Source organism: Trachurus japonicus, chromosome 22 (assembly GCF_045865225.1).
Source record: "Trachurus japonicus isolate A0001 chromosome 22, Traja_1.0".
Classification (NCBI taxonomy): Eukaryota; Metazoa; Chordata; class Actinopteri; order Carangiformes; family Carangidae; genus Trachurus; species Trachurus japonicus.
This window is the reverse complement of record NC_140928.1, coordinates 27671602-27690135: the sequence shown is the minus strand read 5'-3', so window position 1 is coordinate 27690135 and position 18534 is coordinate 27671602. Positions and strand designations below refer to the sequence as shown.

At 42.5% G+C, this 18534-nt stretch overlaps 3 protein-coding genes across 5 annotated transcripts; 1 reads left to right on the top strand and 2 right to left on the bottom strand.

Annotated features, from left to right (window-relative positions):
• Positions 1-217: 217 nt before the first annotated feature.
• Positions 218-5557, bottom strand: pcare1 (photoreceptor cilium actin regulator 1). Its single transcript, XM_085767476.1, has 2 exons — positions 1785-5557; positions 218-797 (listed from the first exon to the last, which is right to left on the bottom strand). Exons 1-2 carry the CDS (start codon positions 5144-5146, stop codon positions 674-676), a joined length of 3486 nt encoding a protein of 1161 aa, XP_085623602.1. The 5' UTR covers positions 5147-5557; the 3' UTR covers positions 218-673.
• Positions 5558-6467: 910 nt separating this feature from the next.
• spdya (speedy/RINGO cell cycle regulator family member A) lies at positions 6468-12393 on the top strand. Of its 2 annotated transcripts, none has more exons than XM_085767175.1 (7): positions 6468-6537; positions 7400-7649; positions 7757-7815; positions 7901-7986; positions 8088-8256; positions 8750-9114; positions 12062-12393. In XM_085767175.1, exons 1-7 carry the CDS (start codon positions 6532-6534, stop codon positions 12066-12068), a joined length of 942 nt encoding a protein of 313 aa, XP_085623301.1. In that variant the 5' UTR covers positions 6468-6531; the 3' UTR covers positions 12069-12393. The 2 variants fall into 2 exon arrangements, with proteins under 2 accessions (XP_085623301.1, XP_085623300.1); XM_085767174.1 differs by having other exon boundaries at positions 8750-9110; positions 12062-12392.
• Positions 12394-12600: 207 nt separating this feature from the next.
• trmt61b (tRNA methyltransferase 61B) lies at positions 12601-17768 on the bottom strand. 2 transcript variants are annotated; one of them, XM_085767055.1, is made up of 8 exons: positions 17649-17768; positions 16736-17546; positions 16528-16630; positions 15486-15679; positions 15299-15390; positions 12973-13193; positions 12824-12892; positions 12601-12728 (listed from the first exon to the last, which is right to left on the bottom strand). In XM_085767055.1, exons 2-8 carry the CDS (start codon positions 17456-17458, stop codon positions 12694-12696), a joined length of 1437 nt encoding a protein of 478 aa, XP_085623181.1. In that variant the 5' UTR covers positions 17459-17546; positions 17649-17768; the 3' UTR covers positions 12601-12693. The 2 variants fall into 2 exon arrangements, with proteins under 2 accessions (XP_085623181.1, XP_085623182.1); XM_085767056.1 differs by having other exon boundaries at positions 16736-17527; positions 17649-17727.
• Between the last annotated feature and the right edge of the window lie 766 nt (positions 17769-18534).

The window sequence follows — 18534 nt, the reverse complement described above, 5'->3', positions numbered from 1 at the left end:
AGACAACAGACAACTCCCTGAAGTTACTGAAACAAACTGAAGAATGAGATGACATCTGATTATTGATGATGACATTATTGCTTGAACCAATAATTTGCTACACAATCCTGGAGGGGATTGTGCAACTGATTGGATGTATTCACTTTAAGGTCATTTATTTATTATGCTCCATTATACTATATATTAAATTCTGCTTTAAAGTCAATAAAAACTGGAACTATTTCTCATTTTGATGTAAACAGTGATCTACATGAATTTAAAGTAAACTCATGCGACTTTAAATGAAGCTAAATGAATTTCTGAATCACCCATTGATATATTTATAATTTGGATGGACAACCTGTAATATCATAATGAAATCTGGTGCTGAGCACAGTGAGTTCCATATCTTGTAAACATAAAAACTGTGTCATAAAATGTGTTCTTCTTTGAAATACATTATGAAACTCAAACAAATTCAAGATGCAAAGGGTCAATGAATGTGTGCATGTGTATGTTTTTTAAATTACACATACATAACAACAGAAACACATTTAATTATAAACGTTGAGGAGGCGTGTGATTACAACAAGTGGACAGAATTAGCTCTTCCTCTCTTCTCGGTGGCGTAAACACCATCACCTGAAATCCTCGGTAAGGCCTGCTAATCCATAATCCCACTGGCCCTTCGCTGTCAGTCCCTGTGCAAGGCTTGACCAACAACACACAGGTCTGGATGTGATGCAGAGCGTGGTGTAGCTCTGAGGTCTGATTGGCTGCCCCATAGTTCACTGCCCCTGGTTGGTTCATCGTCCAGCCTTTAAGAATGAATGGAGAATGTTGTCAGGAAAGTGGGCCAGGTGGGTTTGTGTCAGCTATTTAACAGTAAGCATGTATAATGGAAGTGAATGGAAGTTCACTCAGTTGCATAAGAAAGAGAACATGCAATGCAGCATTTGCTTATAAAAGCCTGTAAAACTAGACATTTCTTTATATTATTTTGGAGTGTTGCTAGTGACTATTGTGACAGAATCCACAACATTTGAAATAAATGCATTCAATACAGTGATGGCAAGATAAAGCAGTAGAGTAACAAGAATTCAGACCAGAGGGATTAATATGATTGGCTTTATACTCTCCCTTGTATGTTGCATGTGATGCCCTCTACTTATTTTCCATCATTCAGAAATTATCTTCTTATCCATGACACACTTACTACATCTTCAAGATATGTCATGCTTGGCTGACTATTGCATACAAACATATTGAATGGTGCTCTAATGATCTGGTGTAACAGCTTTATCAAATCTGTTGCTCCTTAAATAAGATACTGTTTTGTGGCAGCTACATTTGCTTATCTCACATAGTTTATGTCATGGTAGATATATTCATTGATTTATTATACATTAAAAATAAGTAATTATATTTGCTTATTTTCTCTCTTTTTTAAATGCAGTTAAGTTTTGTACATGAATGAAACAGGTCTTCTAGATCATCAATGAATATATATTATTCCTATATTGAATTTCCAAATAATTTTCTTATTATCTCCCAAAATGGATCTAGATATTTTTGGAAAAGGTTGTGTACATTGGTATGGAAATGCAACAAAAACCATTCATAGTTGAAAATTGCAGGTAAACAATGAGTGATAAACTCTCAAATCAACCTTTATGTGGATCATAAACCCAGATTTAATGAGTACATTCTTGCCAACTAATCATGTTCATTCGCATCACAATTTGGACCAAAGTGCATTGATGTACCTTTTAAGTTAAAACATTAAAAAAAGAGTAAACACTCACCCCTGTGAACTTATTGCTGGCTCACTCCCACAAGTCTCAGAGATGCCTGGTGATCTTGGTGGCAGATTCAGACTTGGCCTTCGGTCAGAATAACTACGTCGAATGAAAGGTCGAGGTCCTTGAACAGAAACAGGAAATCTTCCACGGCTTCCGAAAGTACGTGAGAGAAAAGACACCCCAGTAGCGGTCCATGCTTCAGGAGGTTGGGGAACTGGACACGGCTGTGCTTCAAACAGGGATCGAGATGCAGGGCAGAAGACTGAACGTGCGTTATTGATAATCCGAGTACTTGAAGAATCTTCACTGCTACTCTCTCTTGACCATCTTTGTATTTTTGGAGATGCAGGTGGAGAAGGTGCTTTGAAGGGGAATGAGGAAAGAGGGTTTGAGTTTAAGATGTTTTGTTTTACAACAGGTGGGCTGGGGAGTCTTCTCTGAACTGCTGGGGGCGTGGGGAGTTTCCTGTAAACAGGGGGGCTTGCTGAAGATGGTGGAGTGGGTTGCCTTTTGGTACTTTGGGGGCTGGGAAGTCTTCGATGTGAGCTGTTTGGTGTAGAAGGTGTGGATGGTAACATTCGACCCCTAGACTTAGGTGGGGTGGCAGGTGGTTGGCTAGTGACTACTGAAGAAGGAGGCAATGTAGACACTGTAGTGTAGGTTCCAGGCACTGAAAGGTTTCCACAGTCTTGAAAATCAGTGGATTCTTCTTGACTTGGTGGACTAGTTTCTACATGACCTGTTGACAGTCTCTCTGTCCGAGAATCTGATGAGTTTCTTAGGTGTATAATCCTGCTGGCTTGCTTGTTTGATGAGTCCTTTTCCTTTTTTGAGTCTGACTCAACTTGACCATCTGTTTGGTTAACCTTTGATGGAGAAGATCTCTCTTGCTGATCTGCTCTTATACACCTGGAAGCTTGTGGGAAACCCCCTTTGCTTGGCAACACTGACTGAACTGAGGCCCTGAGTCGGTGCGATACTCCAGCCCTTTTTAACACTGGCGATTTGCCAACTTTTGTAGCCCCATCATCTGCTGCACCATTTGAAAGACTCTGGGCACCTTCAAAAGAATTGTCCATTAATACTTCCAAAGGGGGTGGAGGAAGACTCTCCAGATCTAAATCATCAGTTTTCTCAGATGAGATGGATTCAGACCTGCAGCTGGTGATGCCAGCACTAAGCACAGCTTCAACATTTCCTAAACCTGGCATCACGGGGACGCCACACTTTCGTACTCCTTTAAGAGGTCCCAAGACCCGAGGATTGTCAAGTTCATCTATTCCTTGACTAAATGTATCAATCAGTTTTTTGACTGAATTTCTGCCTCGGTGAAAGCCTGAAGATGGACACGGTGATGAGGGAGGGCTAGGGGGTGGAGTGGCTCTTACAGGACCCTTGGATGAGTTCTTGTTCTTCTCTTTATCATCTTCCACATCACTGGTTACCTCCTGTTTTTTATTGTTACGCTTTGTTAAATCTGCTTTGTCTTTAAGCGTTTGGGGATTACTGTTCTTTTCAACTGATGGATGTTTGCGATTTATTGCTGGAGACTGTGCTGGGGAGCTTCCTTGATTCTGCTTAGATGGAGCAGTTCTTGTACTTACTCCTGCCTTGCTTTTACTCATCCTCTGCAACCTCTGGTTTAAATCCTTTTGAGTCCTTTCTAGTTCAAGCAGAGTAGGATCCTCAGCTTTGCTCCTCAGGGATTCTGCTGACCTGGAGCGTTGCTCTCTAGTTACTGGAGTCTTTTTTGGAGGTGCTTTCCGAACTGGTGCTGCGGTTTGAGGCCTCTTCGGAGATTGTTCCACTCCATCTGTCCACTGACGTCTACTGATTTTTGGGCTTCCTGTTGCCTTTGTTTTGGCACTAGGGTTCTGAGATGGGACAAACTGTATTCTACCACTTATAGCATTTTTCATTTTTAGGGTCATTTCTACATTTTGAGGATTCTCTATACGTTTTGGAGGTAGACGCCGTGGGTGTTGTTGTTCACGGTCTCCAGGGGAAGAATTAGATCGCTTTCTAATTCCTCCTTGCACATATCCCTTGCCTCTATCCATTTCCTCATCATCATCATCGTTGTTGTCCTCTTCCCCATCATCTAAGGAGACTGATCCAAGTATTGAGTCTCTTTGGTAATTTGCCATCATGGTACATGTAGAACCTAATGAATTGAGTGAGGTGAGGGAAACACTAGGACTTATTTGACTTAGAGGTTTTTTCCTTGACAAGCCTTGCCTAGTGTTCCTGGAGCTATATCCCATAGGACTGACCGGAGTAGTCCTATTTGTTCCAGTTGACTCACAACTCTCTCGTCTATGACGTCTTTCAGATCCAGCAAGGGATTCACTCTCAGCCCCAATACCACTGTCCTCACTAAACAGAGCAGAGTCCTCAGGCCCAGGCTTGCGTAGAGAGGCCATTTCAATGCGTGTTAAGAGCTGCCGTAGTCTGGTCTCTACTGCGCGTTTGACCCTCAGCTTCTCCTCTAAAAGCTCTGAGACTGAGGCAAAGTACTCCACTGCCTCCTCCAAAGCAGAGTCCCCAATTCCACCAACAGTCTGGCTCACATTTCGCATTCTCTGTGTAGTGTACTGAAGCAGCTGCTGCAATAAATCCGGTGGGGGCTCAATATTAGCAGAGCCAGACTTCAGAGGTGGGGAAGATGAGAGGTTTTTCAATTGACTTGGCCAAGCAAGATGGTCTCCATTTTCTTTTAAAACTCTATCTCCCTCATCTGCCATCTCTTCCAGCCCCTGAATTATTTCCTGGTAGCGCAAAGCCATAAAAGCAACCATAGGCTGCACAGAAACCTGTGTGTGTGTTGCCTGCTCCAAAAGTCCAAGCAGAACATCATATTTGTTTATGCTAGGATTCAAAAAGGCATAAGCTGCTTGGTGAGCCTTTACGAGAGGTTCTGGGAAGTCCACTTTGTGCTCTGCAGGTAATTTGTCTTTGTCTTTCTTCTTCAGAACTTTCACACCTCTGGTGTTTTTCTTTGGTTTTCTGCCAGACTTCCTCTCTGTTACATCCTGCTTATCATTATTTTTCTCTTTTCTCTGGGACACTGTGTTGTTGTCCACGCTCTGATTCCCCAATTTATCCATTACTGTTTCCGAGGCAGGCTCAGTGACAAGTCTTTCTTTTTGCGGTGTCATATGCATGTCTTTCTGAAGTACCTGGGTTTGTCCAGCGGTCCTCCTCTCCTTTGTATCCCCGTCGTTAGATGCAGTTGAATTATAATTCTCTTCCTCTTCCAAGAGGGTCTGCCTTTGGGTTTCTTGAGGCGCTGGGGGCAGCATTCTGCTCTTCCTTACGGAACCCAGTGTCCCAAAATTGTTACCTTTGGATGGTGAGCAGCCCATTTTCGATGTTTTTTTTTTTTAAGTAAAAGCTGGTATTAATGTCTTGTTAGAGACACCAACACAGCAGAGCAGACTGCAGTGAATGATGCAAAGAATAGCCAAGGTCCTTAGCCACCTGCTGTATCTGTCATTTTCAGATGGCTCTGGTTGTTGAGGTTGTCAAGTCTGATAATGTCCCTTTCCAGAAGGAAGTCAATAAAACAAAATACCGACAAATCCATTTTACAAATCTCTTCCACCTGTCATAGATGGGAAAAATAAATCCACATATTGATGGTCATGTTTATAAAAAAAATCCTTGTAGCATTCTCTGAAACACATCCCTCTGTTCCTCACAAAGGACAAGCAGCTGAGAGGATTAGCAAGGCTTTGCGTGAACTCCTCAGCATGCACATATGTCACGTTAAAGCATATAAAACTCACCTACTTGTAAGACCATAAGCTCATTTGGGTAATGAGGGCTGGCCTCAGGTGGCTTTTTATAGCCAGGAAAACAATATCTCTCTATTTAGTGCTTGAGCCATTTCCATTGAAAAGAGGAGAGGAAAAATAATTCAGCACAGCAAACTATAGCCTATAGCCTGTACTGTTACATATTCAGTTGCTTAAAAAAATGCACTAGTAGTTTCTATCATCACTCTTATGAAGAGCCCAAACCCTAACCCTTGTTAAATGGATGGTGATATTTCTGATGGTCATATTCTCCAAAAGGCCTAAATTGCTTTGTCAGTCAGTTATTTTTGGTTAGCTACTAATCTTCTTATGAACTTCTGGGCTATATCTAGCTGGGCCACTGGAGCAGTGAGGCAAGCTTTAAAATAACATGAGCTATAGCTACTGCTGCTTTGTTATGGGACATGCACTGAAACCAAAAAAACAAACAATAATTTCCTTTCTTTTTCAAATGCCACAAAATCATGAAATGAAATAAAATCTGAATGAATGTTTTTGTGTTTTTTTGTATGTTTTTCACTACAAATTGCCCCTATGGGATAATAACTCTTGGACCTTGAAATAATGTGTAAGAGCTAACTGTGTACACATACATTACTAACCTATGATGTAAATTAAGCTGACAAAGACATTATTTTTTAATGTGCTCACTCACGATTGACTACATTGATCAAATAATCACTGTGGACCAACCATGGATGGACCAACACACTGGAGAGGGGGGAGGGGGGAGGGGGCTGACGCGATTGGTCTGCTTGTCCTCGCGCGCCGTCACGCCGCTGGCTGATTGGCTGATTGGCTCGGAGCCAGAAGCGCGTTCACTTTCCATCTCCTCCATTATGCTCCTGTTGTAACGGCGAATTAATACTCTAGTCTCTATTTTATTTATTTTATTTCTAGCCCCCAGTCACTGAAGTTGAAGAGGAAGCTCCATGGAGGTGAGGGTCTGGGTGAGGACAGGGCTCTTCTTGTTGACGTGGAAGTCAACTTTGCTGTCATGTTACTGTAACACCTGTGCGCCATGTTTAACAGCATAACGTTACACGGGATCAAAGATAGCTAGCTTCACTTTAGCCGCCTAGCTTACCGATCAAATTAGTCTCAGTATATTTACACCTGTTGTGTTTGACGCAACTTTTTACAAGCAAGTAGTAGTAGTAGAAGTTTACTTCGGCTCAGTGATGGGTGTAACGGCGTTACTAAACGGAGCTAACGTTACATGTTCAGTAAGGTAGTAAGCTACTCTTTCTCATTATAATGCCGCTACCGTTACTGACAATAAAATGCGCCATTACTTGACCCAAAGAAGTACCATCACAAAATAGTACACCAGTTAAAGTGTACATTTTTTCGAACTCTAACAACCTAAAATGACTTGCTGCTATTGTGCTTTTTATTTTTGTAAATGTTTTTATTGCCTTATTGTGTTTTTATTGAGTGTATGTAAAGTGATGAGCCCTGTCAAAGACAAATTTCTGCTACCCTTGGGGCAGACAATAAATTATCTATCTATCTATCTATCTATCTATCTATCTATCTATCTATCTATCTATCTATCTATCTATCTATCTATCTATCTATCTATCTATCTATCTAACATTTTTGAGTCCATCAACTAGTCGGAAACAAGTGGTTTATCTGGAACTAACCACCTCACTCAGTATTCCTCCGTAGGCTACAGGCAGCGTCCCGGGCTAGTCCAAGTAGTTGGACATTTGACTATAACTCATTACTTTTAGCACTGCTTATCATCCAAGTGCTCAGTGTTTATTTGTCATTGTTCACTCTCGTTCCTGTCAGAGCACCCCGCTGACCTCTTCAGCCGGCATGAAGACGCCCTCCTCTGTAACCGTCTGGGTCAAACCTAAGATCCGTCAAATCAGAAGAGGGATCCGGCTGAAGAGGGCCAATGGCCAGGACGTCCAGGGGCCACCGGCGAAGAGCCAGCACAGACAGGCTCGGGTTGAGGGGCATCCTGCCAAACTGACCATCAGGGCTCCAATTGTTGTCATCCAGCGGCAGGAAATGGCATCATACTTGAGACTTTTTGGTGAATAAGTATAGAATTAACCGCATGAATTCAGATAATCGCATTCACATGAATAATCTAATTTAAGAATAAGATGAAAAGTCTCATTCAGAACAATTATGTTGCAGACGATGACCTTATTCACGACTTCCTGAGGATGGACAGCTGTTATAAAATGACAGACAAGGTAGGCAGCTCTACATTCTTAACCAGGCTTTATGTTGCTTCCCATTTACTGACTCGTGACTGACCTGTTCTCCCTAATTCCTCAGTACCTTCTAGCCATGACCTTTGTGTACTTCAAAAGGGCCCACTTCTCTATTGCTGAATACACCAGAAGACATTTTTTCATTGCGCTGTAAGTTTTAGACACAAACTCTTTAAAAAAAGCAAAACTTTAGTGCAACTGATGTTTACCCGTCATTGATTTGCTGGCAAAACTGTGCTGCTATCCTCCAGGTATCTCGCCAACACCATGGAGGAGGATGAACAGACCAAGTATGAGATTTTTCCATGGGCGCTCGGGAAGAACTGGAGGAGGCAGTTCCCCCGCTTCCTAAAGCAGCACGACAAGTTGTGGGGTCGCATCCAGTACAGAGCTGCTGTCAGCCGGCACTGCTGCGACGAGGTACACACCAGTTAGGCTGCCAGAGGGACTGCTAAACGGTGTCTCTAGGGGGGTTTTTAAGAGGCTTGTTGTTTCTGCGCTGTGCTGTTTTTATTACTTTTTGTTTTGTGTCATAAGTTCCATCTGTATTTTGTTTTTATGCCTCTGCGCTGACAGCAGCCGTGGGTGGAGGCATTATGTATTGAGATAATCCGTCCATCCTGCTCCTGCGAATGTGGCACAAACGTTAGCTTGGACTGAAGGATGAACTGAGGGAAAATTTTAAGTTTCACAGGTCAATGTGACTACACAAAATACCAGATAATCCATGTGCTAATTATGACAAAACAACACTTAAACTCTTTTTTGTACTATTTCCAAGTTTTCAGTACTTATAAGTCTAGAAAAATCAATGTCAACTACAACTTGACTGCTTGGTGGAGGCGTACAGCTGTGAGGCAATCATTCGAGTTTAATTTCTCAGCCTGTGTCTCTCACATGTCTTTCCCCGTAGGTGATGGCCATTGTCCCCTCTCACACTGTGTGGCAGCGAGAGCGGTCGGAGCACCACAGCGGCGCCCAGCGGCACTATGGTGACCGAGATCTCACCCATATTCCCCGTGGGCCCTCTGCCTCCCCCGTCTCCTGTGCTCTCTGCAACCGCGGCACCAAGATGGATCAGGGCCTCGGCTCCTCGGCTCTTTACAAAGGGTTTCCTCCTGCACAGGCTCCAAACCCCAAACCACCACGCCCGCTCACCTCTTTGCCGGCTTGGGAGACCACCCCACCTAACGCTGAAGCCTCTAACAGGAAGGAGATGAAGACTAAAAGCCACATGGAGCGTTTCTCCTGCCGCTGTGCTGAAGAAGTTCCCAGTAGGTATCACTAACACAGCTGTGTCTCTTCTCCAACCATAACTGCTTTAAAACTGGACATAGCAATACACTGTTAGAAGCCTTGATTGTGACGTTTGTACCGTGTCAATTACTCTGCTATTTAGTCACGTTGGTGCCCAAACAAACATTAGGAGAGAAAGAAGAAAAGCCCAAAAAATAACGCTACCTATTATACCTATTATATTAGTCGACCCAGTCTTGAAATGAGTTTCTGATAAGACAGACTAACTTTCATACTGTCAACTTCTGGACAGTTTGTCTTTTGTGTAGGAAGCCATGTGGAGTTATTGATCTTAAAGGGATAGTTCAGCAAGTGGGGTTGTATGAGCTACAAATGCCCATTAAGTACACTAGATGCAGATGAGTTAGTTCCAGATTAAAAAAAACAAAAAAAACAACAACTTTTTTCTGACCAGCTGATGCATTGTAAATTTTTACTTTAATATCCTACTTTTGAACTGGTGTCTTATTTTGAGACGGGACTTCTCGTAGGTGGCGAAAATACGCTGATTGTCCCCCAGTGTCTCTGTGCAGCGCAATGCGCCAGTGTTTCTCAGTGTGTGTGTGTGTGGGGGGGTGGCAGTCCTTTCTACTGCATCCAGTGTACTAAATGGACATCTGTAGCTCATACGACCCCACTTCAAAAAAGCTGAAGTATCCCTTTAAGACAGAATCATTGTCATTCAAGACGATCCTAAAGATGAAAAAGTGGCTCTAAGTGGCTCATGGTGGAGATGGTTACAGGGTTAGGAGGGACAACTGCAGCAGCCATAAGCTAGACATATTTATACACTCTATATACACACATTCCTGCGCACATGTATCGAGTAGAAAAGTCACTGAAAATCAGAGTGGAACATTGACTCTTGTTTCCATCTCATACATAAAGGTGTTTGTATCAGGTCTGTGTATAGATGTGATTTAGGTGGATTACATCAGGGAGGAATTTCACAAAGCTGGATTACAAAGTTAAACTGGAAAAAAAAAGATAGTGTTACATCCCAGTGACAGAAGAGCCTGGATGTTAGCTTTAAGAAAGGGTTTATTCTAGCAGGTGGATGACTCCTCATAATACCATTTTAGAGCGTTTTTCATGTTCCTTTTTCAAATTCATGTGGCTCATGTCAGCTTAGAGACGCCCCGCTGGCACACGTTTGTGTACCCAGTATAAACTTGGGTCTCAATTTGTCAGACTGGCTCATAATATTTGAGTTTCCTTTACAGACTCGACAATATACATTCACAGAACACTTTCTCTGGCTGTACATCTGCCACTGCACTGTATAAAACCATGCAGACACAGGATGGGAATTTCACAGTGACTTTGACGATGTGCTGTATGATTGTTGGTGTCAGGTGAGCCGGTTCTAGTATGATTTCCACACGCTACAGTCACAACAATTCAGTCAGACTGCCGAGGAAAAAGCGTCCAGTTGGCAGCAGCTCTGCAGGTGGAAGCTCCTGGTTGATAAGAGAGGTCAGAGGGGGGGTGGGCAGACAGATGGAGCTGACAGAAAAGCTACAGTATCTGGCTACTCTTTACAAATGTGGCGCACAGAAAAGCACCTCAGAACGAACAAACACGTCAACCTGCAGGTGGATGGACTACAACAGCACAGGTCCATGTCAGGTTTCCAGCAGAAATCTGAAGCTGCAGTGGACACACAGACACACTGACACTTACCAGCTGGGAACTAGAAAAACACAGCCTAGGCTATTGAATCTGGGTTTCTGCTGAGGCAGCGGGAGGTGGGCTCAAAGTCTGGTGTCAAAAGCATGAATCCATGAGTCCAGGATTTGTATGGTGCTGACGTTCTGCTGGCTCTCTTTGGGCTCCTTACAGTACAGCCTGTCAGTCATTTAACCCTCGGATGATCCTTCAATTTGTACCACTTCCATGACCCCTGGACAAAATTTAGATATCAGTTACTCCCAAAATATTTGTGATACATATAGAGCTGGGTCTTGACTAAACATGAAAATCACTTTTGACATGGATTTCAACATTTTTAACCCCTTCCTGGCCAGTTTGCTGCAAAAACACAACATTTCTATGGGGCTCTATGGGGTTTTTGGCTGGTGACAGTTTTTTAATGATTAAAAAAGAAATCCCCTCGGTGAAAACTTCTGACTATAATATGTCAACAAAATAAAACAAAGAATTTTGGATTTTGCTTTATCCATTGTTCAGATTTCAGTTCTGGAAATGAGCGCATATTTCATTAAATATTGCCTCATTTACATATTTAAACATAAAATGTCTTAATGTGAATACCGTAATAAACTTGGGAAGTTTCATGGTGATATCTGTTAGTTGAAATCTTTACTTTATTTTTACATTAAAAAAAAACCCATTGGACATTTTTGTCCGGCAAAGGGTCATGGGTGTGGTAGAAATTCATTACGGGTCCAAAAATTGGACTATCATTTTGAAATTCGGGACATCCAGAGCTTACCCAAAAATCAGGCCCCAGTGACCTTTCATTTGACCGTGGGGAGTTGGGAAAGTGTGAGAGGTGGACAAAAATGTCCAGGGGTAACAAGATGCCACAAGTGTCATCTCTGACCATGTGTATCCCATTATCGCCACATGTACCTTCTCCCTATGGCTACTTCCTACATGACAGTGCAACATGTCACAGCACAAGTCATCTCTAACTGGTTCCATCAGCATGACTTCTCAGACAGTGTATCAGAATAGGAAGGCGTTTAGTATTAGTGTGGCGCTGTTACTAAAGTGTTTACATTTCATACAATAAAATGACCTTGAGGGGGAAATACCAGAGGTGTGATTACACAGGACCACTGCCTTATGTTGAATGAGTGTGATTGCTGCTGCCACTGATTTAATTTGATTGACAGGATTGGATAGAAACTGCATCACTTGTACTAAACAACTTTTGTTTTTTTCTGTTTTTCCTCTCTGTTAGGGGATGAGTCTCATTGTGGATCTGGATTTGACTCCTCCATGGACTGGATTGCTGAGGAGTAGGGCTTCACAACCTCAGAACATTTACCACTAAGTGTTTTCCTCAACAGTTTGCGTCCATGTCCCCAGAAAAACACAGTACTGGTTTTATCATAGCCTGTCAGAGCAAAGTTACCTGTTCAAGTCACAGACAGTGTGCCGATGTTGTTCCTTACATCATACTCTGATGGAAACATATTAAGTCTGACAATACAGTGAATGACACTGTAAAATCTAAGCTACACCGAGTTCCTTACATGTATTTATTTATTTATTTATATATTGGTTATTTATTTACTCAAGCACTTTTGTATGAGAAGCAGAGTTTTCTGACATGTTCTGTGTCTGTCACAATAATGGAGTTTTCCAGGGTGCGTTTTCAGTAATGTTTGCCATTGCGCCTGTCTGCCTCTTGTTTTCAATAAAGGCTCCACCTTAAATCGGTAAATTCTGAGAACTGTCATTCCTGCGTGTAGAAATACAAAACAATACACGAAAAACTGATTTTTGGTTTTTATATTTTATTTACAGCAGTAATATATTAATACATAAAACATCCATTTCCATCCACGGGGTCTTTCCAGGCGGAGCAAGCTAATCAACAAACTTCCGGAGTTTGACCAGGAATGCTGAAAATACAGACGTCAACCATGAGCATTTATTTACACCATCTTCATAAATGGACTGTAACACTGGGACTATGGGAAATGGATACACATCTGACCTGTGTGGCTGAGCTGTTCAGGGTGAGGTCTGGCAATGTAGGGGACGTTCCCGAAGGCTGGCTCTTTACCTGAAACACGTCAGTAACGTTTCAACTGAAGGAAAATCATTGTGATGATGAAAAACATCTGTAAAGTTACTTACGATCACCTCTGTCAGTCTGATCTGCTCTCTCCTCCTCCTCCTCCTCCTCCTCCTCTTCACTGTGGTCTTCTTGCAGGACTGGGGCTTTCCTGATGCAGTACTGCCCGGTCTTCTGCAGGGCCGGGGCCACCAGCCAGTGTCGGACCGGGACCTCGATGATGCATTCACACAACAGAGGGAGTGACGAACACCGGATGCCCTCCAGCAGGTCCACCACCTGTGTTATACTGCGTTACAGAGAGAGAGTCAGTGAGCAGGTGGGCTCCTGCACATATCAGGACATTTGAAACAAACATTAAAGGGATAGTTCAACATTTTGGCAAATTGGCCCATTGCCATAATCCCTATAGTCATAGCAGTAGGTTCGTTACCTTTAATTGTCGGTGTAATTTTAGAACGGCGGAGCAGAGCCGTGAGCTGTTCAGAGCTACGCTACGGAGGCTCATGGGATTTCTTGGTTTCCCTCATCAAACTCATCAAATACACAATCCCAACAACTCCACAACGCTCTGGTGGACAAGTTGTGAGCTGCACATTCACCACGATATGAGATAATAACACAACGTTACGAGACAGAGTTGTTTTAGAGGGAAATACATGCAAAACCGCTGATGTGCATTGGCAGTTTTTCAGCAAGCAGTCTCTGTATTTGCCTCGCACCGACAAATAAAGGTAACAAACCTACTGCTATGACTACAGGGATTATGGCAATGGGCCAATTTGCCAAAATGTTGAACTATCCCTTTTAAGAAGTGGATTAAAACAATATTAGGGTTAAAATGTAGAGAAGAAGAAGATGATTCGGCAACATTTTTCAACAGTGTCGTAGTGTGAAGATTGGCCACTGATGCAACATAAAAGTCAGTATGTTGTGTACACTCCATACTGAATTATATATAAATCATTAAAGCATGTTTAGATTTATTCTCTACTGTAATAATATGACAATTATAGTCAACCTGCTACTTATAAATTATTATATTATATAATTATATAAATTAGGATTAATTGTTACAGCTTAAACTTCTCTGAAGTATAACGAGGTTGAAGTCAGCTTCACCTCCGGTACATTGTGCTGATAAAACCTCTTGGCTTTTCAATTATGCAAAGGTACTTTTACAATGTGACATTTCTAATTTTCTTCATTCCAATTAATGATCTGAAAACATTCAACCATAGTCTGCACTATCTTGGCACTAATTATCTTCCTGTAAAAAAAAAACTAAATACTAAAAAGTATTAGTCCTTGTTGTTTCCTGCCTCCATGCAAGGCTAACTAGCTGCTGTCTCTGGGTTAGAGTGGTATTAATCCTGTCTATTAAAGGACAATTCCAGGCGAATTCAACTCGGGGGTGTATTTTCATATCATTTTAGGTCTAAAAGAATGAATCTGAAAATTTTCAGTTTAATCGCTCCTGTTTTGCGGTAGTTGTGTCTGTCTCCGCATCGCCACGGCAGCGATGAATGGGAGTGGATGTAAGTTCTGCTGTTTAGGCTGTTTCCAGCCCTCAAAGCCGCAATTTTTTTCCACAGACAGCGTCAGATGGAGACTCAAACATGCACCGAGAAGTTTATTTACTTCAAGCAAGCCGGCATGTTTGTAAAACTAGATCTAATTCAAAGTCTCCCAGAGTCTCGCGCGAGACCCAGTTGCAGTGCTGGTGTGTTCAGGTGCAGTCGGAGCTACCGCTTGTGTCATAAACACAGGAATATCAACTCTTTACTTGCTTCAAGTGTACATTTTTTTCCACAGACAGCGTCAGGTGGCTACTGAAACATGCACCGAGAAGTTTTTTTTACTTGACGCAAGTAAAGAGTTGATATTCCTGTGTTTATGACACAAACGGTAGCTTTTCCCACTGCACCTGAACACACCGAGCACGGCAACTGGGTCTCGCGCGAGACTCCGGGAGACTTTGAATTAGATCTAGTTTTACAAACATGTCGGCTTGCTTGAAGTAAATAAACTTCTCGGTGCATGTTTGAGTCTCCATCTGACGCTGTCTGCGGCTTTGAGGGCTGGAAACAGCCTAAACAGCAGAACTTACATCCACTCCCATTCATCGCTGCCGTGGCGACGCGGGGACAGACGCAACTACCGCAAAACAGGAGCGATTAAACTGAAAATCTTCAGATTCCTTCTTTTAGACCTAAAATGATATGAAAATACACCCCAGAGTTGAATTCGCCTGGAATTGTCCTTTAACTCTGAGGGAGAAAACATTTAAGTGTACTTCCCAAGATCAGGAGGATAAAAACTGCATGTATCTAAGTTGATTTACCCCCACATCTCAGATCTACTCTGAAAGACGCACAAACAATAAATACACACTTGGCGAGGTAGACGGCACAGACGGCTCCGGGGTGCAGGTGTGGAGTCACGGTGGGTAAGACCAGGTGAGGGTTCGTCAAGTCCAGAGCAATCTACAACAGACACAATGCATCATGGTGAATGAGCTGACGTCATGAGATGTGATCCCCACAGCTTCACAGAGTCTGATGACAACACGGACGCTGACCGCGTGGAAGCCCCGCCCGGCGAGGAGCGAGGAAGACGAGCAGAGGTCGGCGTGGAGGAACCGAACGTTGTCGGGCCACTCCCCCCCCCCTCGTCGCTGACTCCATGACGTCCTCCAGCGCTGGTAGTTCAGCGTGGCTCTCTTGAGGTGGTCCTCCCTGATCTCCACACTCAGCACACGGCCCCTACACCCAACTGGGGACACAAAGACATGATGATGGAGAGTCAGATGCAGATATAGGGTCTTTCACCTGACATCCTGGCATGGAGTCTTTGTATTCAGCATCAGTTTTATTCTTAATTAGATTCTTAATTAATCCATCAGTTAACTTAGTATCATTTTGGACAAACAAATAAACAATAATTATTATTGTTGCTGCTGCAGAAACGTTGTATCTAAAAACGTGGCTCAGAAAAACACTAATTAGTCTTGTCTTTTATTGACAACCGTTAGCACTTTACTGCCTGTTGATGCATTTCAATGAATCTCAAATAGCACTTTACAACAACTATGGTAGGATAAACTTGCACTTTAATTTTTTACCATCCTCCTGATTAATGCAAACATTAGGCTATGTGATGTACTGTATGTTTACCATGGGAGATTAGCTCCCTAGCTAAATCTGGCATATTTACATTAAATAATTGTTTTTGTATGTTCATGAATATGCGGAGTCCCATTTCAAATAAACTAATAAATGAAAAAATGAAATAATATCTATCTATCTATCTATCTATCTATCTATCTATCTATCTATCTATCTATCTATCTATCTATCTATCTATCTATAATTGAGACCGCTAAAATTATACATTTGATTCAAAACTCCAAGCAGCTTTTACAACAGCAGCCACTATTATCCCTTTCATTCAGAAAACATAAAGCAAACTGTTCTAAAACCAGCAACAACTGTGACACCACAGTATTCAACTCAATTTCTGAGTAATTCCTTTAATATATGAAAAAGTTTCTAAATAAAGCAAACACTTCTCTGTAAATGGAAGAAAGCCACAGTGAGTGAGGCAGTGCGGTGGGTTCACACCTGCTCTGGACAGAAACAAAGACATGGCTCCAGATCCAGACCCAGACTCCAGCACACAGTCTCCCTCTGTCACGTCCATCATCAGCAGCATGGCTGATGCATCCTGGGAAACACGGGGGGCAGAGAGAGAGAGAGAGACAAAGTACGTCAGGTGTTTAAAGAGGAACAGAGGATAAGTGAAACGTGAGGGTAAATAGTAAACCAGTACTTTGGGGTAGGCGATGGCGGGAGCTCTCTTCATGTACAGCACATAATCCTCCAGGCTGGCTCGCCGGATGAAGATGGGAAGCCCCACGCTTGTCTTCAGGAACTGACCGGCGGGCAGCCCGGCCATGTGGTCATGTTGGATGAAACCCCAGCTGCTGTTCAGACGAGCTCCGGTCTGAAGCCTGAACATCTTCCTGAACTCCACTCGTCGTTTTTTATGATACTCAGCGACGACGTACTCCCCCAACGCCAGCAGGTTCTCTCCTGGCAGGGTGGCTGATGTCTGCCTCTCTGAAGGGTTTCTCTCCTCAGCTCCATCAGATACAAGACTTTCTTCTTCTTCAGGTGTCGTCCCATCTCCTGTCAGTGCTGTCTGGATGCTGGAGCCTCCTTCTCCTCCCTGGTCCTGCTGTCTCAGCTGCAGCACCTCTGGGCTGAGGGCATCAGGGGGCAGCAGGCCGCTGACCCTCTCCAGAGGGGACAGGGGTCTCCTCCTCCTGGCCAGCAGCGCCTGTCTGGATGTCAGCTCGGTGCTCGGCTGTGAAGAGTCTGAACCGTCTCTCTCGTTGTCGTTGCACCTCACAGAACCAGATAAAAATGTTCTGATTCCCTGTCCTCTTTTAGTGAGTATTTGCACATCACTGTGTCTGAGATGTCTGGAAGTGCAAGTTTTCATCAGTCTGTGCACTGCCAGAAATCCACCAATGGGCTTTTGCACAGCCATTACTTCAGATTATAGCAGAACACACAACTCCAAAGGTAAAGGCTGCGTCCTGGGATCCCAACCAGTGACCTAAAGCAATAATAAGCAGCTGCAATGTGACAGAAATATGAGCATTAGATAAATACAAGTCTCATAATGCATATTTAAACTTGTTATTTAAACATTTAAACTTGTTAAAAAAGCAACTTACTACATTCAAAGATTAGTAATCCATCATTTGTTGGTCTTCAGCTCTTCTAAACCCGGCTGAAGAAGGAGGAAGGTCACCATGCTGGGAAAACACACGTGAACAGCGTCATAACTGAGCGACAGAGGTAGTAATTCAAGTCTACCGACAGAGGGCGACATGCAAACAGGAGTTGATAGGAACCATAGGAACCAACAGTTCATTAGTTATTGATGAGAAATAAGAGCACTTCCTACATCCATATAACAATATAAATTAAAGATTTATTTCGTTATCAATGCATTTGTGGAAATAATGGAAATCATAAAAGTGTAGAGTGCTGTCATTTAAATATTCCACCTCAACAGAGGGATATCCTGCTGTAATTTCAGCCCACAGCACTGTAGGTTTGTTTTCTTATCGATTATTGTAAATGTATTGTCTGTCACAGGAGCCTCAGTCACGGGACAATACCTTACGATCATTTAAAAGGAAATCAACTATAATTCACTTTATAAAACGTTTGGTTTAATGTAAAATGCAAGGTGGAAAACAGCCATAAATAGGCATACTAATTTACTTTATTAATTATGAAAATTGATCACATCAATGATGCACGTACGGCTCAGTTGACAATCAAAAACATCAAACACAGGTCAACAAAAGATATTATTATTAATCTTTAGGCTATTGCAGACACAACAAGCGGTCCATATCAACAACAACAGACATGTTAAAAACAGATTTAAGAAGGAGAGAGAGAAAAAAGACATACACAAAGACAGAGAATCAATTCTCCACATAATTCTTTTTTTTTCACAAAGCTTTATTTCAAGTTGTAACAACAACAATAACATTTCAGCCTTTCCAGCCCACATTCGCTACAACAGCAACAATACATTTACAATTA

Excerpts from the sequence above, each read along its gene's own strand:
- pcare1 (XM_085767476.1), bottom strand. The coding sequence starts at position 5,146 with ATGGGCTGCTCACCATCCAAAGGTAACAATTTTGGGACACTGGGTTCC. Across the intron at positions 798-1,784 it reads CCAGCAATAAGTTCACAGGG|GCTGGACGATGAACCAACCA; the intron begins GTGAGTGTTTAC and ends TCATTCTTAAAG.
- spdya (XM_085767174.1), top strand. Across the intron at positions 7,650-7,756 it reads ATCATACTTGAGACTTTTTG|ACGATGACCTTATTCACGAC; the intron begins GTGAATAAGTAT and ends ATTATGTTGCAG. Across the intron at positions 7,816-7,900 it reads GTTATAAAATGACAGACAAG|TACCTTCTAGCCATGACCTT; the intron begins GTAGGCAGCTCT and ends CTAATTCCTCAG.
- trmt61b (XM_085767055.1), bottom strand. The coding sequence starts at position 17,458 with ATGGCTGTGCAAAAGCCCATTGGTGGATTTCTGGCAGTGCACAGACTG. Across the intron at positions 15,680-16,527 it reads TTTGTTTCTGTCCAGAGCAG|TTGGGTGTAGGGGCCGTGTG; the intron begins GTGTGAACCCAC and ends TTGTGTCCCCAG. Across the intron at positions 13,194-15,298 it reads TGTGCCGTCTACCTCGCCAA|TATAACACAGGTGGTGGACC; the intron begins GTGTGTATTTAT and ends TCTGTAACGCAG.